The sequence below is a fragment of the Benincasa hispida genome, chromosome 12, assembly GCF_027475165.1.
Source record: "Benincasa hispida cultivar pf3 chromosome 12, pf3_genome.v1.1, whole genome shotgun sequence".
Classification (NCBI taxonomy): domain Eukaryota; kingdom Viridiplantae; phylum Streptophyta; class Magnoliopsida; order Cucurbitales; family Cucurbitaceae; genus Benincasa; species Benincasa hispida.
The window spans coordinates 75,845,428-75,873,393 of record NC_143489.1 but is presented as its reverse complement, the minus strand read 5'-3'; the positions used below and the strand labels follow the sequence as shown (position 1 = coordinate 75,873,393).

At 35.1% G+C, this 27,966-nt stretch overlaps 1 protein-coding gene across 1 annotated transcript; it reads left to right on the top strand.

The window, feature by feature from the left end:
• The first annotated feature begins 21,542 nt into the window (after positions 1-21,542).
• Positions 21,543-26,674, top strand: CAT9 (cationic amino acid transporter 9). The gene is made up of 8 exons (XM_039019960.2): positions 21,543-21,922; positions 22,384-22,790; positions 23,370-23,546; positions 23,686-23,910; positions 23,989-24,165; positions 24,254-24,478; positions 25,214-25,303; positions 26,343-26,674. The coding sequence occupies exons 1-8, from the start codon at positions 21,673-21,675 to the stop codon at positions 26,472-26,474; spliced, it is 1,683 nt and encodes a 560-aa protein (XP_038875888.1). The 5' UTR covers positions 21,543-21,672; the 3' UTR covers positions 26,475-26,674.
• The last annotated feature ends 1,292 nt before the right edge of the window (positions 26,675-27,966 follow it).

Here is a 27,966-nt window from a genome sequence, read left to right as displayed (position 1 = left end):
TAGGAAAGCTAAGCGATTGTTTAGGGACGGGTGTGCGATCATTTAGGCGCTGGTATGCAATCGTTTAGGCGATGAGCAACTATCATATAATCTCTCAAGCTAGGCGATCGTTACGTTTCACACCGATTGCCAATTTTTCAAACTTTTGCAAAATGAAACAAATTTTCATTTTATTCTTTGGTTACAATAACCGACTTCGTATTCTCCTACTAACGCATGACCGAGAGAAGTCTTAGGTCAGTTATCATATAATTAACCAATTTAATAATTAATGAATATAATCATATTATGTTCTTACTCTATAATTTGATATCACATATCTACTATAGTATTTTCTCCTCTACTTGATATAAATCATATTTATATCTAATTTCCTCCAAATAATGTATATCATACATTTAGTCAATTATATCATATATAATTATCCAGTTCAATTATATCATATATAATCAAACTCCCTCTTATCAATTTGAACATTTCAAACTGACCCAAATACTGATTCTCGACTTTATCCAAGCTACTCAGGGGACCTAATGAACCTGTGGCTCGAAGCTCAAACGGTACGTGAATAGCTGACTAAACTCTTTAGCCACGAGATCTACCATCCGTTAACTGTCAGGCATTCCACTAAAGACCAACAGCTAAACTCTTCTTACCTCAGATATATTTCTGTGTCCATCAGATATAATCAATCATGAGTACGATGATCCTTCACAGATGCTCGTAAGTATAGCTGGGCCAATTTACCATTTTTTCCCTGTAGTTACATCTCATTCCTTAAGTACCACTGATTCCTCTAATGAACAATACAACATAGTCCAACTGTAGTTACATCTCACTCCTTAAGTACCACTGATTGCTTTAATAAACAATACAACATAGTCCAACTATGTGTGAATACCTCTCAGGCCAAGAGAAGGTGTGTGGCGCCACATCGTTCAAGCCTTGGAATCAGCCCTTAAGGGAGCTATCTATCTACTTACCCCTGCTTCGGGGAAGAAGTGAATTCCATCTTGTGTAGCTGAGTTCCTAGCTCCCAAATCAGATGAATCCCCAAAATGGTAGGTTTGAATCGGCAACCTGGCCACTTGCACCCATACAAATCAAAAGACCGCTCTCAATGGTAGGAGTTCCCAACTCACTCAAGATTGAGGTCATGTTACATATGGTCATCCTAGTGAAGTGAAGTCTTTATCATGAACGGTGTTATATAACGAGACGTTAACACTTTGTGGTCAGGTCTTATACAAACTCTTTGTATAGGACGCCCCTACTTGTATGTCCCCTACACGAATGATCAGGATCAGATCATCTGTGACAAGTCACAACACTTGTGACCATTCCAAAAAACAGGCTGCATCCGTAGCATTATCAGGATAAGGTTTCCCTCCTATATCCATATACTACAGACCATTTTGGTTATCACTCAAGACATGATCTACTTGTATGTCACCACATACATGCTTAAGTTACATACAGATAACCAGGGATTTTATGTTTATTGGTTTATGGTAAAGCAAATAAAATATACAACTGAGCAAAATCAAGATGTGAAGTAAATATCATATATTATTATACGTGAATAATTAATAAACTCTTTAATTAAATTATTTACCATCCATTAACTATTAGACACTCCACTAAAGACTGACAGCTGCACTCTTCGTACTACAGATATATTTCTGTGTCCATTGAATATAAGCAATTAACAATACGACGACCCTTCATAAATTGCTCGTAAGTACAGCTAGGCCAAAATTATCGATTTTCCCTTTTAGTTACATCTAACTCCTTACGTACCACTAATCTCTTTAATGAACAATAAATCATAGTCTAACTATGACTAAACTCTCTTGGGCCAGGATAGGGTGTGGCGCCACATTGTTCAAGCCCCAGAATCAGCCCTTAAGGGAGTAATTAATCTATTTACCTCGACCTGGGGAATAGAGTGAATTCCTTCTTGTGTAGTTGTGTTCTTAGCTCCCCAATCACACGAATCCCCGAAATGGTAGGCTTATTGAGTCAGGATCTGGTCATTCTCACCCATAAAAATCAAAGGACCATCCTCATAGGTAGGAGTTTACAACTCACTCAGGATTCAGGTCATGTTACCTATGGTCATCCCGGTGAAATGTAAGTCTCTATTATGAACGTCGTTATATAATAAGACTAAACATTTCGTGGTCCGGTCTTATACAAACTCCTTTGTATAGAATATCCCCGCTCATATGTCTACACATGAGTGATCAGGATCAGATCATTTGTAGCACTTTATAACAATTATAACACCTACAAAGTGGGCCATACTCGTAGTCTCACCAGGATAAGGTACCCAGCCTTATCCATCTACTATAGATCACTTACATGATCCACCCGTATGTCTCTACATATATGTTTAAGCTACAAGATAACCTTGGATGTTAGTTTATTGTTTTGTAGTTAATGCAACTAATTTTGAAATAAAACATCATATTTTTTATTAAATAAACAATAAGTTTGTACAATACAGTTACAAACTATATGACCTTATGAGATTTAGGGCATTAACCCCAACACCTACAACACCTGACCACTCCATCTCAATGAACAGAGTTATGGCAATCTTGTGCATTATACTGTGTATCCCTATGGATGTTGATCGCATAATTGCTGCATAGATTAAGAAGGCGTTCTTTAAACCAAAAGGTCAGCTCTTCATGTTGACAAGATTATCCGCCAGGAAAGGCATGCTAGAAGATGAGTCAGAGGTGTCGGTTAAAAGAATTATCACTAACAACATCCTCCAACGATTGTTAAAGGATTTGTCGCTGCAACTTAAGGTGGTTAAGCCTACGAAAACTAAAAAGCGACCTTCACAATCGTAAGCCTTCTTCTCACCTCAGCCCTCAACAACAAAAGAAAAGAAGATTGGCGAAGAAGGATTTTGAGATTAAAATGTCGATAATCGAGGAAGAAATAATAGAAGAACAACTTGGCACCTCCTCTTCACCAAAGGAGGAAGATCTCAAACCAAGCTCACCACTTCAAGAAAAGACATCTTCTCCGCAACCTAAGGATCTGGGGGACAAGAATTTCTTCCCCTCTCCCCGCGCGACGAAGGGAGAAGGATATCCCTACAATACCTGTTGACCTGAATAGAACACCCTCCATTCCTCCAAAAGAATTAAGAGAAAATATTCCTCTGTCGCCCCTTGAAAAAGAAAAATCTCCACTGACTTCTCCCTTCGAAATCCAAACTGAAATGACTTTGAACCCTGAAGAGTCAGCTTAATGCAAGTGCCCCTCCCTACACATGTTCACTACAATTGGACGTAGGATAGAAGAGACTTCCACTGTAGACTTCATTGAGATTGATATGACTGACCTTGAGATATTTTGGAGGCAGCAAAGTCTAAACCCTATCAGTCAGTCAACCGATCAGTTGGCCATACATCAAGAAAACATCCAAAGCCAACAAAATAAGATGCAGGAGTTCTAGTTGCATCGAGAAAAATGACTTGAATTCCAGGTCTCTCTTGGGGAAGCTAGTACAAGACTGCCACTCGTCGAAGATATACCTCAAAGCAGTCTCCCTCAAGAGCTTGAAAATGAAGATGATGATGAATTGGAAAAACTGCTCAAGCACTTAGACGATGGGGTTCTACATCCAATCATGGACTCATTAGACAACCTTTCAAGTCAGCAAGATGAGCTTCAATGGCAGCAAGAGATAATTCAGCGCCAACACGATGACTTAAAAGAATTTTTCAGCTTCAACTCATCATCAAGAGCAACTTCTTTGTCATCAAGATAAGTTGCGTGATTTTATGCAGAGGTAAGCTCAGTGCCAAGACGACCAGTTCCACGCATTGATGAATTATATTCACGATGGTTTTGTTTAACGTGTGCCTACTCCAACCATTCTACTAGCACTTCAATAGCCCCTTCGTTTTTCCAATGACAAAAATCCTCTCGCCATGCCTGCAATCACAACAATGTGAGAGGAACCTAAATTTAGGGGTGTTATTGTTTTGTTAATTTCATTCAAATTTTTTTAAACACATCATCGCCCTATATGAATTACATGCTTTGGAGGAAATATCAAAGTTATCCATTTCTCTCATAATTTATCTTGCGTTTGTTTCTTGTGTGTATTTATAGCCTTAATATTTCTCCTCGCTTTGTTGCATTTGTGTATGATCTCGATGATGATATTTATGCTCTCCAACACTTAGATTTGTTAAGATAAGCGTTTAGGACTCAGCTTTAGGAACTTTGCCTTAGGGAACATTTCTTGAACTTAGTATGCACGCAAATTTTACCTCAAACCTCTTTTGCGAAATTTTTCTGAGGATATAAATCTATTTCAGCAATAAGGATCTTGTTGCCTTCACAATTTAGGGTGGGAGAGGTTTGAGCTAATATGTTCAAAATGATAAAAATCTCTTTATTACTAATAAGATTATATATATATATATATATATATATATAAAAGAATGATGAAAATAACAACTCCACTGTCAACGCAAGCTTGCCTGTTAAGAGTTGAGTTGAGATTAACACTTGCTCATAGTTGGATATTCGCATGACACTCATGGAGACAAGCCAAAACGAATGTGGGTAACCATGATCAACACAAACTCCAACGCCTAGATCAAAATGAAAAGAAAATATAACTAAGGCAGAAATAAAGTTGAGAAAGGCACTCGCTCGTAGTTGGTTGTTTGCATAACACCTGTGGGGCAAACCAAAATGAAAGTGAGAAACCCAAATCTACGCACGAGTTAATAAAGATTGTAAAATAAAAAGGTAATAAAGAGAAATTTTATATTTTTGAAACACGAGCCCATTTCTGAAAAGAGAATAAAAATTGTGGAAATGAATAAGGGGATTTTGAGGAATAAGCTTACCGCATCTAAGGTTGGGAAATATTTCTATAGGGAGATGAATAAATCTTTGAGGAGAATTGTTGGTCGAATAAATCTTAAGCAAGGAATCATGTTGAGAAGTCTAGTTAATGCGTCGAATTGATTATGAGATTTATGCTAAGACTTTAAATATATGCTTGAGGATAAGCATTGTTCTAAATTTTGGGGTGTGATAACTTGTAGAAATACAAGTTATTGTATCCCTTTCCTTAGAATAGTTAGAAAAATTTAGAGGAAAATGTGTTAAGTTGGTATGCAATTCATAGCAAATAATCCTACTCTTCGTTCATGTGTTTACAAAACTCTTAATCTTGAAACTTATATAATTGGTCATTGTTGAACACAAAATTTGAAAAAAATTAAGAAAAATGGTCAAGGGAGCAAAAGCTGTAACCTTGAGCACATGGGAAAAAATCGCATCATCATTCACACACTCATCATCATACACTCCATCAAACTTGTAAGTAATTCATTAGTTAGGAAACAACACTTCATTGCATAGTTAATAACAAACTCCTGTGTTAAGATCAAACAACCATTCCATCGCACATTAGTCATACGTCCTTGAGTTCGAACTTGGAGTTCACCGAGACTACTTTGTTCAGACTTGCACTTGGGTCTGAATAGGAAAACATTACGTTCAAAGTAGATTATTCATTGCATTTAAGATTCAAAGCACATAAAACTATTATATCATCGCATCATTTTAAAGCGCAACAATCTCAAGGACCAAATGAATTTTAATCTCAAACATCATGACCAAAATTGTATGTTTTTCTTTCTTTCTTTTTTTTCATAATCATTTTATTTATTTATCATTATTATTATTCTTTTCCAACAAGCCCTATATCTATACATGTCAAACCCTTTTCTTTCAACCTCTTTTTATGACTTCTTATCTTCTTTTTTTGAGTTTATCTTTCTTATCTTCCTATTCTTTCTTTCTTGTATAAATAAAATATACGAATCTTAGCATTTATACAAAAAAAAAAAAAAAAAAGAAAAATCTTTCCTACAAATGTTCTTTCTTTTATTCTAAAAGAAATTTCTCTACTCCCCTTTCTCTCTTTTACTTTTTCCTATTTTGGAGAATCGTTTTCCTATTTATGAAATAGTAGAAGATTGTTTAATTTTCTCAAAGTCATGTTTTAGAAAAGTTTTGAGGTCAAAATAGTTATATACTAAATATTGAGGGTAAAATAGGAAGCTAAAATTTTTCCAAATAATAGATTTTATATGTTTGATCGGTAGCCTTAAATGGGATGAATAAAGTTTAATCAAACTTTTTAACTTTATGCAAATAAACAATTTAAACAATCATTTTCACCACCAAATTAAAATAAACAAAGAAGAATCACAATTACAATTATAGACATTCTATTTAAATATAATATAAATATATTAACTTTGTTGCGGGTGAAAAATGAATACCTATTTGACGACTATAAAGTCATAAGTTTATTTGGTTAAATATGAAGATTAACCCATAGGATTGGCCATCAAACCATACGTTTATTTCGCTAAGTATGGAGACTAATCCAGAGGTTCGGTCATTAAGTCATAATGCCTAAGTATGGAGGCTGACCCACAGGGACAACCATAAAGCTTGAGTTGGTCGATCCTTATGAAAACAAAGATTATGTCTAAGTGTTGCACTTTTGCACATGCTTGGGTCACCAGTGAAATAGATTCAATGATTCACAATGGTTAGTAATGGCTTGATTAAAAGTCTGATGAATTAAATAGCGAATAACCATTACGAAACCCATTTATATATAAGCAAGAGAGCTCCTGACATTTAAGTTACGCTAAAATACATCTTGACTTCTATACTCTCTAGCTCTTTCTAAACGATTACTGACTTGATCATCGGAGTGTTGGTAGCCAAACACCACACAAGTGCGAGCTTCTCTATTTTGCAAAGGGTTTGTTTGATTCTCTCTCATTGTTGATACCAAATTTCGGCATCAACAAACTTCAACGCAAAATTCTTACAATTTTAATCACAAATAATAGCGAGAACTAATTAATAGTACTAAACATAACAATCAATCTCAACAATGAAGTATGATTAATTTCATGTGATGGAATATATAAACATATCAATTAAATAAAAATAAAATAAGATAGGAATAAACAAATTGAAATATATCTTGCCATAACCTACATGTCTTGATTGAAGGATTGAAGGATACAGTTTAAGATAAATGGAAGAAGAGAGTAAATGACTATTTAAGAAAAGGGGTACTTGCAAAAAGACAAAACAAAATACATTAAGTAGATTCATAGTCCACATGTTTTTTGTTTGCAAAAATGACAAAAATACAACCCAACCCACGTGTAAATGATGCAAAAATGCAACCTAGTCAACTTGATACACCTTATATACTTGATATCCTTGATGCACTTGATATATTTGATAAACCACTGATATACACTTGATATACTTGGCACTTGATCCGCTTGATGCATTTGATACACCACTAATATACACTTGTACACTTCATACATCACTAATATACACTTGATAACTCATTGATATACATTTGATACACTTGATACACTATTGATATATACTTGAATGTCCTCTCTATTTGTTTATCTCTCTATCAATTGGTTCTTAGGGTGAAAATTAGAGTTAGTTCATACTTCATAGCTATAAAGTTGAAGAGGGAAAAATTTACCCTATGGGTTTAATATAATCTTCAATATAATAATTAATTAATATCTGAAAGTTGAAAAATTATCCTATGGTTTGATAAATACTTATATACTTTGGTAGAATTGAAAATTGTTTAATATATGATATACTATTGATATTCTTGAAAGTTGATTGTGAAGGAAATCGAATCTGAGATTTCCATGAGCAGCGAAACAAGACTATGCCAAATTACAATCATGAATTAACATAACATTTACAGTCGACTTCCAAAAAAGTGGTTATGCAAATCATACAGAAATTATAGCATGAAAGTTTCACAAGCACAAAGGGAAAACTATACAAACAATGGCAGAATCGTCTCCACGCTCCATTGCGCATGAACGCTGGAACAATCAGCAACCTCGAACGCTCGATCTACACGATCACAACACTGCACGAACACTTCGCGCTCTCCTCAATGATCTCCTCGGTCACGAACTCCTTCGCAACACAAACGGCCTCCACAGCACCACAAACAGCCTCCAAAAAACTCGACGGTGTCGAGTTGAGTCTGATACAACCAACAAGGCAACCTTGGTATTCTCGGTGTGAGAATCCAGAGGGTAGGCTCTATTCGGACTTGGTATGAGGCAGACGAAGGAGGAAACAACAATCGCATACACGACTGGGCAAGTGGGAGAAGGTGGAGACCTATCGTACAGGCCGATGCCCAATCATTTAGATAAAGCTATGCGATCGTCTAGCAAAAGCTATACGATCGTTTAATCTATTGTTTAGCTCGGTCTGTCGCCTACAGACACTACACGATCGTTTACCTTGCACCAGCGATCGTCAAGCAAAACTATACGATCGTTTAGTAAATACTGCACGATCGTTTAGCTTGCCCAGCCGTCGTTTAGTAAATCCGAATTTACTTGACGACTTCGTGAGTTTCTTTTTCGCGGAGAGAAAACTCAAAAGTTTTTCTATCATTTGTAAAACTGTATCTTTCAAATAGGAAAACTAATTTCCTTTTAAACTCACGGTTACTATGATCCAATAACCACCCACTACTTTGATTATTTAAAAGAAAAAGAATTAATTATTTAATAATTAATATTATTATAAACATAAATGATAACCAACTTATCACACTATATTTATAACCTATAGTTTTAATATTTCATCTCATGAAACATATAAACCATAGTTCTTTTTCTATTTCATGGTACTTAACGTAAATCTCATTTACATCAATCCTCCACTAGATGTATCTTATACATCATACCGATTATATCATATATAATCAAAATACCTCTTGTCAATTTGAACATTTCAAATCAACACCAAGAATTGATCTTCAACTGAATCCAAGCTACCAAGGGGACCTCATGGACCTGTAGCTCGAAGCTCCAACGGTACGTGAATAACTAACTAAACTCTTTTGTCACGGTATCCACCATCCGTTAACTGCTAGGCACTCCACTAAAGACCGACAATTGAACTCTCCTTACCACATATATATTATGTGTCCATCTTAACCAATCAGCAGTGCGACAACCCTTCACAGATCACTCGTAAGTACAGCTGGGCCAATAACCGTTATGCCCCTGTAGTTACATCTGTCTCCTTAAATACCACTGATCCCTCTAATGAACATAAGTCATAGTCCTACTATGACTGAGTCTTCTCTTCCAAAGAGAAGTTGTGGCCATTATGTTCAAGTCCCGGAATCAGCCCTTAAGGGAGCAATCTCTCTACTTATCCCTACTTCTGGAAAGAAGTGGATTCCATATTGTGGATTGAGTTCCCAGCTCCTAGATCAGACAAGTCCCCAAAAAGGTAGGCATGTTGAGTTAGCAATCTGGCCACTCTTACCCATACTAATCAAAGGACCGCCCTCAAAGATAGGAGTTTTTAAAACACTTAGGATTGAGGTCATGTCACCTATGGTCGTTTAGGTGAGATGCAAGTCTCTAGTATCAACGGCGTTATATACAAAGTCTAGTCATCTCATAGTCCAGGTCTTATACAAACTCTTTGTATAGGACACTTCCGCTCCACGTCTCCACATGAATGGTCAGGATCTATCATCTGTAGTAGTTTACAACACTTGCAAACCTCTACAAAGCGGGTCGTATCCGTAGTGTCACCAAGATCAGAAATCCCACCTTAATCCTTATACTACATACCAGTTTAGGTTATCACTTAAGGCATGATCCACTTATATATCACATATACATGCTTAAGTTTACATAAGATAACCAAGGAGCTTTGTTTATTGGATATGAATAAATGCCAGAATTAAATAACACTTATTTTATTCATTAAACAATGTGTATCTTTACAAAACAACGAGACTCCGAGAGAATTAGAACACCAATCCCAATAATCTCCCATTTGTCCTAATGACTCGAGAGACTAATGTACAATACAATATAAAAATGTACAATATACAATAAACTAGGGCATACCTCAGTATCATCTCCCACTTGCCCTAGACAAGATGTTGCATGTCCCGCAGGCCCAGACTCTCTAGGTGACCCTCGAACACTTTAGCAGAGAGGGCTTTTGTAAAGGGATCAGCAAGTTGTATCCCGTAAGGATCAGATCTTTATGTCCATACACAAGCATGTAGTCCCTCGTTCTCCGAAGATACTTGAGAAACGTCTTGATCATCGTCCAGTGATCAAATCGTCCATTGCTTTCTTAAAAGACAACGGATCCTCGACCCCATCATTTGTAATGACATTTTGGGCTTTAAGCAAACCCATGTAGCGATCCGGTGGGTGCATAATAATGCGTATAGTTATGCGATGAAATAATGGTAAAGAATGCGATGGTGGAAAATGCGTTATGCATACAAGTTTTCTCAGTAAGACCCAAGTATAAATCCTACTAAGTTGCCTGGTAAGCCCAGGGTCGAACACAGAGACTAAGGAAAATAGTATGCTATGGTAATTTTTAGATCACTTTGCGGTAACAAATAAATCAAGGGGTTGGTTGGTTTGTTGTTTACAGTATAAAGTGTATGTGGCGGAGTTGAGAAAATAGTTAATAATACGAAAGATGCCATGAGTATGTGGGGGAACGGGTTGAGAAGGGGTTTAGCTAACACTTCCTAGGATTGCGTTCATGTTATGCGGTCATGCTACATACATACAACAACAAATCATCTCTCAATGCAAATGCTATGGCTTCTAGTTTTAGAATGCATGCGATGTTTGCGATAATGTCTATAGGACTTACATTTAAGCCTCTATTCTTATCTATGTGATGACAAATGACACACACATATACAAGGCGACCATAAACTACCATAACCTATCTCTAGGGTACATGTGATGCATGTTGACAAACAGAGCTTATTTCTAAGTCTCTATCTCTTGCTTATGCAGATCTAATCTTGCTCTCTCGAGTCTAGATTCTAACTTAGCTCTCTCAAGTCTTAGGTTCTTTCTTTAGACTCTCTCTCGAGTAGCTCTAAAGGGTGATGGGCACAACATAAGACAAGATGATCGCATGCAATGAAGATCCTAGGTCATATTAGCTAAGTACTTCTCAACCCATTCGACAGTTTTAGCTACTCATGCGTATTTTAAAGAGAGTGAACAGATGTAGAAATGCAAGTTCCATTCTATATATATATAATCGAAGTACAGAATGACAATGCAAAATAAGAAAAAAAAGCCTGGTAGCAATTTCTTGCTTCCCAAGGAAACACTGTTCTTCTATACTCTGCTCAAAAGATATTCTTACTCTTACAAGAGTCGACCCTCTCTCTGTTTTTCCACGCTCCCTGGCACTCTCTCGAGCTAACCAGGACGATCTTCCGACGTCTTTTCCCTTCTCTCGCTTCCGCCTTCTAAGTATAAGAAAACTAAGAACAAGGCTAACTATCGTCTATATGGTGAACTCTAAAACTGGGCAAACTCTTTCAATGAAGGTGGCCTCCGGTATTTATAAAGCTTCAGGGTGAAAAGCTTTTTCTCTCTTATGATTGCACTGATGGGATGGCATTAATTCTCTGTCTGATGCGCCGAATAATTGTCACCGAAAAGTTGAGTGTACTTACTACAATATGTCGTTAATGGCTTGTCAACTTAATTCGGAATCGACCGTCATCAACTTTCTGTCTTATCGTGGTTTATTAAGCTTTCACCCAGATGCGCCCACCTTGATGCGCTGGCTCTATGCGGCCACCTTCTTGAGCAGATTTTCGCGAGCGCAAATGATCGCATAGCCTTGCGGTCACAATCTCTTAATGCCTCGGATGTTAATTTCTTCGGATCGCATTTTTGCCTTGCGCCAACGCATTTTCTGCACAAAATACATAAGTTAGTTGTTTTAATGCGATGGGCGCATGCAATCATAATGTTGTGAACTTAATGCTTTTGGACGCAATATTGTATATTTTTACCATCGCAATCCTGCATTGTTTTATAACTTTACGCTGTAATAACATGAATTTCTGCCCGTTATCACATAACCCTCCCACTACGTCGAGGCAGTTTCAACTCTTGAGCTGGATGACTAGATGTTCCAACCTCAACAACTCTTGTTGATCTGTCGGTCTGTTCAACAACTCTTGTTGAACCCTCAGCAGTCTCAATCTCACTTGAGATCTCATGTAAAACAAGCTTACTATGTGGCTTATGATCCCTCATATGATCTTCTTCTAAGAAGATAGAATTAGTGGAAACAAACACTTTGTTCACACTCGGATCATAGAAGTACCCTCCTCTCATTTCCTTGGGGTAGCCCACAAAGAGGAAAACCTTCGAACGTGGTTCTAACTTCTTTGGGTTAGTCGCTAGCACATGTGCCTCACAGCCCCAAATCCTGAAGTGGCGTAAACTACCTTTACGGCCTTTCCATAACTCAAAAGGTGTTTCAGAAACACTTTTTTGAGGGAACGTTGTTCAGGATATAACATGCAGTCTGCATTTCATAACCCCAAAACGAGTCTGGAAGATGAGCATAACTCATCATAGACCGAACCATGTCCGACAAGGTCCTGTTTCTCCTTTCTGATACACCATTCTGTTGAGGTGTACCAGGGGCCGAGAGTTGGGACGTAATCCCATGTTCTATCATATAGTTCTGGAATTGGAGGTCCATATACTCTCCACCACGATCAGATCGTAGTGTTTTTATCTTCTTACCTAACAAGTTTTCAACTTCAGTCTTATACTTCTTGAACTTGTCAAGGGCTTCAGACTTACGTTGCATTAGGAAGAGATACTCAAACCTTGAATAATCATCTATAAAAGAGATGAAATATTCATACCCACCTCGAACTCTAACATTCATCGAACCACAGAGGTCTGAATGTACAAGCTCCAAGGCTTCCTTGGCTCTGTAACTTTTTCCAGTAAAAGGTCGTTTGGTCATCTTGCCTTTGAGGCATGATTCACATACCGGTAAGAAGTTTTCTTCTAAACTCTTTAGAAGTCCACTTTTTACCAACTTCTCAATCCTATTGAGGTTGATGTGACCTAACCTTAGATGCCAAAGATGGGCATTTTCCTTTGGAGAAACCTTTGGTCGTTTAGTTGTTACTGTCGTACTGAATATTCCAGTGTTAAACAAGGCTTTTATGACTAACGGTTTTAGTACATATAAGTTATTTTCCATTGAACCATAAATAATCTCCATTCCATTCTTTAAAATAAACACTTTATTCTCAGAAAAGGATACGGTATAACCTTGTTCAATGAGACAAGAAACCGAGATTAAGTTCCTCTTAATATAAGGAACTACAAAAACATTATCCAGTAACAGATAAAGTTTCTTGTCAACAAATAACTTCAGCCTACCTACAGCAATAGCTGAAACAACCTCACCAGTACTGAATCGAAGAGTCATCTCTCTCTGTGACAACGTTTGCCAGGAACTGAATCCTTGGTAAGAGGAACTGACATGATTGGTAGCACCTGAATCAAGAATCCAAGCAGAATCATCATTCTCTACTAGACATGTCTCCAAGACCAATAAATCATATTTACTGTCTTGTCTCCTCTTTTGGAGAGTAGTGGGATGGAGGTCGTTTGCCACGAAATTCGTTTCACACGATTCTTTCCACTGTAAATAATCGATCATTTTTAAAAGCTTTAAACGGAAATACTAACAAGTTGCTGAAAGGAAAAACATATTGACCTATGTTAGGTTTTAAGAAAATACCCATTGTAAAACAAAACAACATCCAATAAGGTTTTAGCACAACTAACATGAACCCCGTGTGACATCTAGTTTCGCAATGATGCTTCAAAGGTTTAGGAAAAAAGCAGCCAAAGGGAGGTAAGTTATCCCTCCTCTGAATTGAGAAGTTCTCAACTAGTCATTAATACCATAACAACTCTTGTTCCTATAACGACAAGCCATCATTGATTTGGCCAAGAGATCATTAACTTACTTAACAACCTCCCATAAGTGTGACCTACTATTTTAAGCCTTAGAGGTCCGTCCCAAAAGGCCAATCCGAAGGGAAAAAATCCGATTGGGGCAAAACCTAAAGCGACCCTATTCATTTATGGAGTTCACCTTGATATTGACCAACTGCACAAAACCCATTCGAAGGGGGACGCTTCGAAGGTGACACGAGGCCGTACAGAATGATCTCACGGTGTGAACTAATGACAGAGACCATAGGACGTGTTGATACACACCCTTTACCCACTTACTATAAACACTCTCTCCGTCCACCTTGATATTGACTCATGCAAACACCATCCGAAGGGGGATGCATCCTGGGCATCTCAAGGCCAAGCATGAATCTCACAATGTGAACATACAGGGAAAAACGTGAGTGGAATCATAGACATACCTGATACGTCTCTTCCTCCCACTGAGTATTTTATAACCTAGGTTTAGCTTACTTAGAAAAAACACAGCTACGGATTTTAACTAAGTGACTTTTAGGTTTTCCCAAGAGTAACTGTTACCTTGGATAGAGAAACAACTTTTGATCATCATCCATTAAACTCTTTAACAGAGTCTTTGACCAAAACATCGCATGCTTGTTGAAAAAATCTATCTAATTCACCTTTCCAGGTAGGTTCCCAGGTAGGGGTGTTACGTTTCCGTCAACTTAAGTACCTCAACCTAGCCAGAACCTGTCTCAGACAAAAGGTCCCATATAGATAGGTTTACAAAAAATTTAATTTTTTATTCAACCAACTTAATCCTATTAAACCGATTTTAAAAGATTAATCTAGGTTACTAAACTCTTTAGAACCACTTGAACTTAGGTCTATCTCAATCCAATTTTAAAACCCTTTTAAAAACTTGAGTTCACCCTAAGTCTGCATGCAACTCTAAATTATTGATTTTAGGTCTACTTTCCTTTATAACACTTATAAACGGAAACAACCACAATGCTAAGCTAACACATGCAAGGCATTCATAATGATTATAAACAGCCTAAGTTTCATGCTCAATGCATTGTCCATTCATTGCTACTTCTTTTATATAACACTTATACAAAAACCGTAATGAAACACGCAAGACATGCTTCCATTCACCCTTAGACTATAACATTTATAAGAAAAGGATGATGCATGATAATGCTCAATGCATGCAAAATATAACTCTTATATTTCATGATGCATGTGCATGCTATCAAGTAATTTCTTCATGCAATATTATAACATTTATAATACATGATGCATGAATAATTGCACAACCTAAGATGGGTTTTTAACTATATGACAAATACTTTGACATATAAGCACCATACAAAGACAAGGAGTCTCCGATTCAAATAGGCGAACTGGGTCTTGAACCACTCGGCAAAGCATCGCTTCTCCAACCATCCATTGTGTACTAAACACCCCGCGATCATCTACACGATAAAACAAACGCTTTGCTCTATCGGTTACCAGCGCTACCAGAGTTAAATGATCGTTTAGCATTTACTATACGATTGTCTAGAAAAATCCAAACGATCGTTTAGTTATTACTACACGATCGTGTACCTTTACTAAGCGATGAAGCCTGAAGTACACGATTGTTTAGCACGCTCCGTACAGTGCCCGCCTTCCGCGATCGTCTAAGCGACTACGATGCTGCGAAGCACCATCGCCTAAGTGATCGCTTAGTTAGCATCTCCGTATCGCATACGCGTGATTGCATAGGTAGTAACTAAGTGATGAAACTTGCTAACTACGCGATCGTCTAGCGCACGCCTTCTACTAAACGACGAGCATCACATGCTCCCACTACGATTGTCTACCTCCAGCGCCTATGCGATCGCGCAACCAACGCTATGCGATATGGTAAATGATTTACCCCATCGCTTAGCATTAGCTAAACGATCAATTAGAAAATACTATACAATCGTCTAAAAAAAATATCTAAATGATCACTTAGGTTAATCCCAACGATCATTTACCTGAGGCTACACGATCTAACCAATGCTTGGTCTTCTTCTTTGTTGAGAACTGCATCGCCATGCGCCGAAGCTTCATCATGAACGACTCGACGAACTCGAACTTTTCGAATTACATAATCGATCGCAAAGTTAATTTCGCCCAGAAACACATGGGCCCTTACAATTAACACTTTGTAATACTGAAAGTTTTAACAAAAAGGCAATCAAACCTAAAACGTTCATAAAATTCATCCACAAATGCAGAAAAATGGTTAACCACAAATGTAGAAACCCACCGCGACTGAAAAATGCGTTCAATTCAGATTTGTAATTTAGAATATCAAAGAACCTAGCTCTGATACCAATTGAAGGAAATTGGATCTAAGATTTCCATGAGCAGTAGAACAAGACTATTCCAAAGTACAATCATGAATTAACATAACATTTATAGTCAACTTCCAAACAAGCGGTATGCAAATCATACAGAAATTATAGCATGAAAGTCTCAAAAGCACAAAGGGAAAGTACAAACAATGGCAGAAGCGTCTCCATGCTCTGTTGCACATGAACGCTCAAAGAAACCTTGAACGTCTGGTCTACACGACCGCAACACTGCATGAACACAGTACAAACACTTCGCGCTCGTCCTCAATGATCTCCTCGGTCATGAACTCCTCCACAGCACCATGAATGACCTCCAGAAAACCTCGACGGTGTCGAGTTGAGTCTGACACCACAAACAAGGCGACCTTGGTATTCTCGGTGTAAGAATCTAGAGGGTGGGCTCTGTTTGGACTTGGTATGAGGCAGACGAAGGAGAAAACAACGATCGTGTACACGACTAGGCAAGTGGGAGAAGGCAGAGACCTATCGTATAGGTCGATGCCCAATCGTTTAGATAAAGCTATGCGATTGTCTAGCAAAAGCTATATGATCGTTAGTCTATCGTTTAGCTCGATCTATCGCCTACAGACACTACACGATCGTTTACCTTGGGCCAGCGATCGTCTAGGAAAACTATGTGATCGTTTAGTAAATACTGCACAATCGTTTAGCTCACACCTGTATGATTGTTTACCTCGCCCAACCGTCGTTTAGTAGATCTGAATTTACTTGATGACTTCGTGAGTTTCTTTTTCGCGGAGAGAAAACTCAAAACTTTTTCTATCGTTTGTAAAACTGTATCTTTCAAATAGGAAAACCAATTTCCTTTTAAACTCACAGTTACCATGATCCAATAACCAGTCACTACTTTGGTTATTTAAAAGAAAAAGAATTAATTATCTAATAATTAATATTATTATAAACATAAATGATAACCAACTTATCATACTATATTTATAACCTATAGTTTTAATATTTCATCTCATGAAACATATAAACCATAGTTCTTTTTCTATTTCATGGTACTTAACGTAAATCTCATTTACATTAATCCTCTACTATATGTATCTTATACATCATACCGATTATGTCATATATAATCAAAATACCTCTTGTCAATTTGAACATTTCAAATCAACACCAAGAATTGATCCTCAACTGAATCCAAGCTACCAAGGGGACCTCATGGACCTATAGCTCAAAGCTTCAACAGTACATGAATAACTGACTAAACTCTTTAGTCACGGGATCCACCATCCGTTAACTACCAAGCACTCCACTAAAGACCGACAGCTGAACTCTCCTTACCACAGATATATTATGTGTCCATCTTAACCAATCAGCAGTTCGATAACCCTTCACAGATCGCTCGTAAGTACAACTAGGCCAATAACCGTTATGTCCCTGCAATTACATCTATCTCTATAAGTACACTAATCCCTCTAATGAACATAAGTCATAGTCCTACTATGACTGAGTCTTCTCTGCCAAAGAGAAGTTGTGGCCACTATGTTCAAGCCCCGGAATCAGCCCTTAAGGGAGCAATCTCTCTACTTATCCCTACTTCGGGAAATGAGTGGATTCCATATTATGGATTGAGTTCCCAACTCCCAGATCAGACAAGTCCTCAAAAAGGTAGGCATGTTGAGTTGGCAATCTGGCTACTCTCACTCATACTAATCAAAGGACTGCCCTCAAAGGCAGAAGTTCCTAAAACACTCAGGATTGAGGTCGTGTCACCTGTGGCCGTTTAGGTGAGATGCAAGTCTCTAGTATCAACAACGTTATATACAAAGTCTAGTCATCTCGTGGTCCAGGTCTTATACAAACTCTTTGTATAGGACACCCCTGCTCCACGTCTCCACATGAATGGTCAGAATCTACCATCTGTAGTAGTTTACAATACTTGCAAACCTCTACAAATCGGGCTATATCTGTAGTGTCACTAAGATCAGGTATCCCACCTTAATCCTTATACTACAAACCGATTTAGGTTATCACTTAAGGCATGATCCACTTATATGTCACATATACATGCTTAAGTTTACATAAGATAACCAATGAGTTTTGTTTATTGGATATGAGTAAATGCCAGAATTAAATAACATTTATTTTATTCATTAAACAATGTGTATCTTTACAAAACAACAAGACTCCGGGAGAATTAGGACATTAATCCCAACAGATTGGTATACTAATTTATACTTATATACTTTAATATTAAATATATAAGCTTATTGATATGCACTTTGATATTATATATCAACTTATTGATACATTTTAGTTATTATACACTATAAGTTCATTTTAGTTAGCTATTTTACTATTGGAATGGTTAGAGTTAGTGATTTTTTTGTTATCCCATGACAAGAAATAAAAGTTATTGGTAGAACTAGTGTTTATTAGCTTAATTTCTAAAAAATTAAAAAAGAAATCCAACTAATTACCAAACTAAGTCTAAAGGTTATCAAACAATACCTAAAATATTAAGTTTGAAAATATTTTAAAAAGTATAATATTGATTTTTTATATGTAAAAAAAGAAAAAGAAAAGAAAAAGAAAAAAAAGACCCCATCAACCATCCAAATATTTTTTTACCAGAAAAGGATAAAACAGAGTTTTTTTACCTTTTTTTCTTTCAAAAATTAAATTATTTTTCAATTTTTAATGGCAACCGATGGAAGGAAAATTCTTTTTCACTAAATCTTATACTTAATTTCTTTTTCCCGATGATCATAATCAAAAGTACACTACATGGATATCTTTAAATCTCTAAATTAGAACAAGAAAATATAATTTTGTGTTACAGCAGTTTCAAGTATGACAAAAAAACAAGGGAATAAAATGTTGATTTTTTAACAAGGCATTTTTGGAACAAAGAATCAACAAAATTTTCAAAATTCAAGATTTTGCCATATTTTTTAAATCTAAAAAATGAAAGACATGTTTGCAAAATCTCATTTTAAAATTACCATCCATTGCAATTTCTTTAAAAAAAATCTAAAAATAGAGAAGTTATAGATTTTATAAATACTTTTTTTAAAGATTAAGGATATTAATACAAACAATTTCAAATAATTTTGAAACGAAATAATTAAACAGTATTTGACCATGGTAATATTTCTTTTTAATCTTTTTTAAAAAGGTTGAGGATATCAACGAAATTTTTGAAAGTTTCGAGTATCTTCATAAAAAAAGAATTAACAATTTTTGCGAATAAACATTTTTTTTAATTTTTTTTTTAAAAAAGTTCTATTGATAATAGTTTAGAACAATTTCCTATAATTTAGCATACTTCAAATACGAGTGGCCGGGCATGGACAAGGAGAGGGGAAGAATCTGCCACGTGTCCAAAATTAAATGGCGGTTTATCATTTTCTTTTTTAATATTAAAATATCTAAATAATGTAACGCGTGTCACTGTATCATTGGCCAAAAGTATAAATCACCGTAACTTTTTGTTACGTTATATATATATATATTTTTTTTTTATTATTTTTATTTTATTGTTTAAATTTTTAACTAAATGTCATAAGTTGCCATATGAACGGTACATCCAATTTAATAAAATGTCAGATTTGTTGTCACGTTCCGTAAAACAATTGGGCCATTTTTGCATGTCATTTGTCACGGTAATTTTACGTCAAATTTGTTCTTGGTTATATTTTTGTTCGAGCTTTGATTTTGGGATTCAAATTTTCTTAAATATTAAAAGTATTAGTAAATTAATTTAATTTTTTATTATCAAAATATTAATTAGTTTGATATTAAGGTAAAAAAAAAATCAACATTACACATAACAAGAGTAGATAGATAGACGGTTTAATTTTGTCAATTTCATCTTTTAAAGCCTAAGTTATAACAAAGACTCTAGAACTCTGTCTTTTGATTAAAAAATGTTCATTTATTTTCAAAGTTGTAAATTTTCCTTGAATTTTAATAAACGCGTTAAAATTATAATTGAAATTAAAACCGTTTAAAACTATAATTAAAATCGAAATCGTTTAAAATTTCAAATAGAAATCGAGACTTAGAATTTTGTGTTGATGATCTAAAATGATATGTTGATATAAATTTTCCTTCTAGGTCATTGCCACATCATTTCATATCTCAATTTTCTTCTAAGATTCTAAAGAATTTCTATTCCAAAGACATTTTTGAATATTTGTGAAAATTCAGAGATAATATTATTATTTTTAAAAGTATATGTATATTTTTTTAGAAACAAATGGAAAAATCTAAGGGCACTTTTTTTTATATAATTTAATCTTTTTTTATAAGTAAAAGATAGCTTAGTTATAAACGTATTTAAATATTTCAATCTTGTTTTTTACTTCATTAAAAATAAATAAAAGAAAAAGAACAATACTACCTTTTATCTTTCCCAACAAAGTCAAAAGTTATCTAATTTTTAAGAATAAGTATTTTTCCCTTTGCAAGAAAAAGTAAAAAATAAAGAAAAAAGAATAAGTGTTTTTCCAACACAGTAAAAAGTAATGTTAACTTTCAATTATATTTATTGAAAAAATACAATAACATAAAAGTACATCCCTAAATTAAAATTTTGAGGACAAAATAGACTAAATAATTGAGCATTACATAGAAAGCTAAAGATGTTTTTAAATAGTATATATCAATATTGTTTGGTGTGTTATGCAAAAAAATATTAAACATTTATAGAGACTCTATGAGTGGATATTAGATTTTTTTTTCTTCTTACGGAAAACTTCATTAAGAAAAATTAATCATGCTTAAGGTACTCGTTAAGAGTAGAGGACATCCAACTAAGATAATTTAAAAAATACCATGTCTCTCTACAAAGATCCTCGAAGGGAGAAGGCCTAAGATGAAAGTAAAAAACAATGCCAAATGCCAAAGAGTAGGTAATAAAATTACAATTACGCTTACAACGGATAAAATAAACATATCCCAAACGACGAGCAATCTCACGCGAATCATCAACCACAACCACATTCTTAATTTGATCTGTGGATGATTCATTAAGAGCTCGAACAATGTCCATCAGACAATATTTATTTAAAGATATAATTTTTTTTGTTTTTAAAACATTATAAATATTTATGAAGATGCACTCATCTTTATAAAAAAAATTTCTAGTACTCTCATGGTATTCATACTATAAATTTACTTCCATTAATATTTATGGACGTAATAATGATGAGATTTAATATAAAAATTATCCTATAATTTACCTTATGCATCATATTGTCATTATACACATAAAAATTAGAACAAATTATGATCGGATTAACGGAAAGAAGCGAAATATAACACTTTCCAATATTTATTACAGTTCCCAAGTCTCCGCTCTTTGAACTTCCTGAATCACGTGGCATCATCAGCAAATCATGGGAGGCCGAAATCTACAAACCGTCTCTTCTTCTTCTTCTTCTTCATTTTTCTCTCGTTTTTGTTCCTCTGCGTTGAGAACCAAGCCATTGATTTCTCCTTCCGATGCCTCCTCCACCCGTACCAACTCCGGCGAAGGCCTTGTACGCCGTCTTGGCGTCATCGACCTCGTTCTTCTCGGCGTCGGCGCTTCCATCGGAGCCGGCATCTTTGTCGTCACTGGTACTGTCGCTCGCGACGCTGGTCCTGGTGAGTTATTGTTCTTCTTGTATGCTTCTGATGTTATTTATGGTTATATGAATGGTTAGTCTTGTGTTCTCTAATGATTTCCGAGCGCTACGATTGTTCGATCCGGCGGAGTATGTGTTCGTTTTGTATTCGGCCTTACAATTTCTCGATTTGTTGTTTTCTGAGCGTTAAATCGTGTGACGGAATTTCGAATTCTCAGGGTTTCTGAGTTGAATTGTGACTTGTCGAATTTTGAATGGATGTCCCGTTTATTCAACTAATGTTCCATATTTTGTTTCGTAGTTTTCCTTTTTTAACTATAAATTAGTTTCGCTCTTATTATTGTTCGTGACAATTGACAGGGGGTGTAGATGAGGTTTAATTTCTTATATTCCAAAGAAACACCTCTGGAAGATTTGTTTTGATCGTGAAGTTCTTTATGTTGTACGAGAAAATTTTACAAGCATTTTGTTTTGATGCAGGAGTCACCATTAGTTTCACACTAGCTGGAGTATCATGTATCTTAAACGCACTCTGTTATGCTGAACTAGCTACACGCTTTCCTCCTGTTGTGGGCGGTGCATACTTGTATACATATGCAGCATTCAATGAACTCACTGCCTTTCTTGTTTTTGCACAATTGATGCTAGACTACCATATTGGAGCAGCTAGTATAGCACGGAGCTTAGCTGGTTATATTATCTCATTTCTTGAAATATTTCCCCTTTTCAAGGATAATATTCCAAATTGGCTTGGAAATGGGCAAGAATTGTTCGGAATTTTTTCTATTAATGTACTGGCTCCAGTTCTTCTAGCTCTATTGACCTTTATTCTTTGTTGGGGTGTTGGAGAGTCTTCTACTGTAAACTCCATCATGACGTCATTAAAGGTATTCTTCTATGCAACCTATTAATTTATTGGAATATGATAGTACGAATTCTCTTTCTTTCACAATGTATACAATACTTGTTGTAGGAGAAAAGAGAAGGAAAAATGGTCTGCGAATTTTGTTGGTACTTAGCAAGGGACTCTAACGTGGTCAGGTTTAGAGAGATTTTTTGAAAGATTCCATAGTAGATAGATCTGTGAGAGCTTTTTACAGTTTTATGTTCGGTCATCGACTTCAATATTTTAGATCTCCTTCTAGACAAGGGTAGATTTACTTAGTCAAATATGTGGATTTGTGTTGCTTCTTGTTGGTTAGACAGGTTTTTTCAATCCCACAAAAAGTCCATCATAAGTTTTTATAGTCTTTTACAAACCAAACACAAAGATCTATTATTTATTTTACACTGTTGATCGGCATCTAATGGAACTTAATATCTATGGAAAAACATTTTCTATCCAAGACTGCTTTTAATTTTTGTTTTACATTGTGCTAATCTTTAGATAGCAAGGACTAGAAAATGGTTTGATGAGGATGAAAAATATATGTAATGAACCTTTGAAGTTTGGAACTTGTCTGCAGGTCATCATTGTCGTGTGTGTCATCTTTACTGGTGCTTTTGAGGTTGATGTTTCAAATTGGTCTCCTTTTGCTCCAAATGGTTTTCATGCAGTGTTAACTGGAGCTACTGTAGTATTCTTCGCATATGTAGGCTTTGATGCAGTTGCAAATTCAGCTGAAGAATCAAAAAATCCGAGGGTATACTAATTTACTTCCCTTTATGGTTTGACGATTACCATGATTCAATCAATTTTGTAGTTCAAAACTTCAAATAGCAGTATACCCTTTATAAGTTTTAAAGAAATTAAATTTCCCTTTTTCATGTTGTTCCGTTCAGAAGGATTTACCAATTGGCATCATCGGAAGTCTTCTCATTTGCATTGCTCTCTATATTGGTGTCTGCTTAGTGATAACTGGAATGGTTCCTTATTATCTTCTCGGGGAAGAGGCTCCCTTGGCTGCGGCTTTTACATCCAAAGGCTTGAAATTTGTTTCGTTTTTGATAAGCATTGGTGCTATTGCTGGACTTACAACCACGCTTCTTATTGGTCTTTATGTTCAGGTGATTTATTTCTGACTCAATAACTATTGATGTGTTTACTTCACATTTTGTGTCTTATTCATGGGATGTGCGAAACAGTCACGTCTATATCTTGGGCTTGGGAGAGATGGTTTGCTGCCTTCTTTTTTTTCGAAAGTGCATCCCAAACGCCACACTCCTATCACTTCTCAAGTCTGGGTTGGTATTGTAGCTGGCGTACTGGCTGGACTATTTAATATACACTCACTCTCTCATATTCTGTCAGTTGGCACCTTGGTATGTTAGCTAATCTTTGACCCTAGATTTGTTTTATTAATTAACTTATTGTGCAACTTGAGCTCTATTTGCTACTGCTTTGGTTTAGACCGGCTACTCTGTTGTCTCGGCTTGTGTTGTCACCCTGCGGTGGAAAGACAGAACAGCCCGTCAGGTGTCTTCTTCAACCTGGCTAGAAGGTGTCATCTGTCTTATAGTAATTGCTTGCAGTGGTTTTGGTGCTGGATTGTTTTACCGGTACAGTTCGCTGTGGGTTTCTGCTGTTGCTGCTGTTTTTGCATTTCTTGCATCGATCGCTCTTCATCTTCGCCATGTGAGTTTAATTTGCCTTTAGCTTTGATTGTTGATACTATGCCCAAAGAACAAAATTCTTTCTTTCACATTTGCTCTCAACATTATTCTCAGTTTCTTCTAGACATGGAGAAGGTGAATTATGAAAATTGGTAAGGGAACGAGAGAAACTAATAATCATAAGATTTGAAAATAAGATGGAAAGAGAATTTTAGTACGAAAAAAACTTGAAACTTCGATCAATTGAATACTATTTAATCTAGTAAGGAGGCAAATTTGTGTATATCTGATTGAAATTGAATGAACCATTCTTCATTTTGATTGAAGTGTGAACTTTTTGCTTTATATTCTCAATCTTCGTTCATCCTAACCTTTTCTCAATAAGATCGATTGGTTGCATTTCTTCACTTAATTTTGTTCCCTTCCATTTGTTCAAATGTAATACTAATTTGACTGGGAAGGTTATTTTCCATTCGGATTTTACACATTTAGAGATCAATTGAGAAGGTATAGTACGTATTGTCTTCTTTGTTGCTTTAATTGCAGTTGTGACTCGAACCCAACTAACTTTTAGACATCGACTAGCTTTCACGAGTATACAATTGGGCTGTTTGCAATGTCTTTTTTGCTTCTGAAACTGTTGTATGGTAGCAGCATTTAATCTGGTCATTGTACAGATGCAAGTGATAGATTTGTAGAAATAAACTGGTTTTCATTTTCTTAGTTCTTAACTCATGTTCAACATCCTTTTACTCAGATCTATGGAGATGTGCCAGGATTTCCTTGTCCAGGAGTTCCCTTTGTGCCGGCCCTTTGCATATTCGTCAACATGTTCCTATTTGCTCAGGTACAACACATCTTATACCTTACATGTTCACCATGCTAAAAGTTTAAATCCTACTTTAATCTCTAAACTTTTATTTATTTATTTATTTTCTATATTTCAGTTCATCAACTTTTATATTAGTTTCTAACTCTTAAACAAATAAATGTTTTAATAAAAGCCTAATGTAAGGTTGCCTTCTGTTCACTTACATTTTTGGTTAATGTCTACAGTAGGGACACTTTTCAAGCGTTGGGTCTTAACATAGATTTAAATTAGACGATGAAGAATTAAAGTTACACTGGTTAACTACCATTTTGGTTTCTTTGGGTCTCATTTGGTCTAATTTCATTTTAACAATAAGTAAGCCCTAGAGACCAGATTTAAGTTTTATCAAGTACCTAAATTAAATCTAGACATTTGAAAGTACGAGAACTAAAATTACCATGTTTGAAATAGTATTTTCACCAATAATTTTTTTCAAATACAAAATGTAAAGATTTACAAGAATATATCTGAGTTTAGAGTAGGGGTGGAAACGGTTTGGTTCGGAGGTCAAACCGAACTGAACCAAATTTTTTAAAATGTGAAATGCGGTTCGGTTCGGTTTCAAATTCGGTTTTGGCATTTTAAAAAATCCATGTTATATTCTTTTTTAATTAAAAATGGTTCGGTTCGGTTCGGTTTTGTTCTTTAAATTAAAAGCGGTTCGGTTTTAAATTCAGTTTTACTCTTTTTTAAAATATATAAATAAATAAATATATATATTAGTTAAAAATGGTTCGGTTCGATTTCAAATTCGGTTTTCGAAAGTGAAACCGAATCGAACCGAATTAATTCAGTTTCAAAATTTTTTCAAACCACATTTTTCGGTTTCACTGAGTTTTCGGTTTGGTTTGATTCGGCTTTTAGAAACGGTTCGATTTTTGCGGTTTGAATGACTACCCCTAATTTAGAGGCCAAAGATGATATGAAAAGATAGTCATCAAAATGAAACTTCAGAGGGAAAAAAAAAAAGGAAAATCATGGCTGAGCTAGTGTTAACCAACTTCTTTTCTTGCAGTTACACCAAGAAGCCTGGGTTAGATTTGTGGTGGTCAGTATTATTACAGTCATCGTTTATGCATTTTATGGGCAGCATCATGCTAATCCCATTTCAGAAGGTTCTCAGGTTTATTTTCAGGTTCCAGGATAGGATGCCCCATTTTTGTTCATTAATTTTATGTCTTCTCAAGTACATTGATATTTATCTCGTCATCAAACACCTTGTACCATATTATAATACTTAGTGCAATAGTTAAGGAGGGGCGTTCAAGATAAAAAGTGAAGTTGTTTGTCATGGAACTCACAATGTAAGGTGTTAATAAAATTAAGTCATGATATCGATGATTTTTACTCGAGGGACCTGCGAACTCCATGGGCCATATAAAGAGTGGAGTAAACAAGTCCATTTTCCCAACTCTTACACTTTGGACTAAACATATTCTGAACAATTTCTCTAAGAATTAGTGTAAGAGTATGTTTTTTGTTACATTAGGAGTGATTTGTATGGAAATAAAGTATTAAGATTCTTAATACATGAAAGTATAGATACAGTAATGTAATAAATTTTGAAATGTAGTTCAGTGCTGTTAAATTTTGTTTGTTAGTTAGCCTCGTAAATAAACATCAATCAAGAATTGTGGTTGCAAGATTTAGGGCGAATTTGGAATATATTTTCAAGTATTTAAATTAAAAAAATAAGTCATTTTGGAGTAAATTAGAGTATTTAGCAATCCCTCAAAATAGTTTTTCAAGTATATTTTAATCCATTTTTATAAAAAACGTTTAAAAACATTTCTTTCTTAAGTAAATCTAAGTAGACCCTTATTATAGATTAACAACAAAGATTAAATAATGACGAAAATTAAGTTTTTCACCTTATAATCTCATTAATTGTCTTGCACTTTTTCTATAATCAAGTATTTGGATTGTTAGAAAAAAAAAATCTCCAATTTAATTTCAGAGATACAAAGAAACAATGTGTTTCTTGTCCCGACTTTGCCTCTGTTCTTATCTTTACATTTCTTTATAAAATTAAATCTTTATGGTACCGTTAATAACTATTAGGCTCTTTTTGATAATTATTTAGACTTTTTTTTCCATTTTTTAGTTTTTCGTTTGAGAAATTTATCATGTTACTTCCCAATTTTTTAACTATAATTTTAACCTTTAAAGAATTAAGTGTTTGATTAAAAAATATGAAAACTATGGTAGAGTGATAAGAAAACAAACATAATTTTTCAATATTAGGAAGTGAATAACAAAACGGAAAAACTTAGACCTCGTTTAATAACCATTTTATTTTGTGTTTTTTGTTTTTGAAAATTAAAGTTATAGAAATTACTCTTATCTCCAAATTTCTTCATTTGTTATCTACTTTTTACCAATAGTTTAAAAAATCAAGTCAAAATTTAAAAAGTAAAAAAAGTAACTTTTAAAAACTTGTTTTTGCTTTTAAAATTTGGCTAAAAATTTATCCATTATACTTAAGAAATATGAAAATCATCATAAAAAATGAGAAGAAATAACCTTAATTTTTAAAAACCAAAAATAAAAAAACGAAATTGTTATCCAACGAGATTTTAGTATTAATAACTTTAAAAAAAAAAATACCAAAGCCTTGTTTAGCAACTTTCGTTCTTAAA

Bases quoted from the DNA above. Each gene is read 5' to 3' on its own strand.
- CAT9 (XM_039019960.2), top strand. From the start codon at position 21,673: ATGGGAGGCCGAAATCTACAAACCGTCTCTTCTTCTTCTTCTTCTTCA. The intron at 21,923-22,383 runs GTGAGTTATTGT...GTTTTGATGCAG, and splicing joins CGCTCGCGACGCTGGTCCTG to GAGTCACCATTAGTTTCACA. The intron at 22,791-23,369 runs GTATTCTTCTAT...ACTTGTCTGCAG, and splicing joins CCATCATGACGTCATTAAAG to GTCATCATTGTCGTGTGTGT.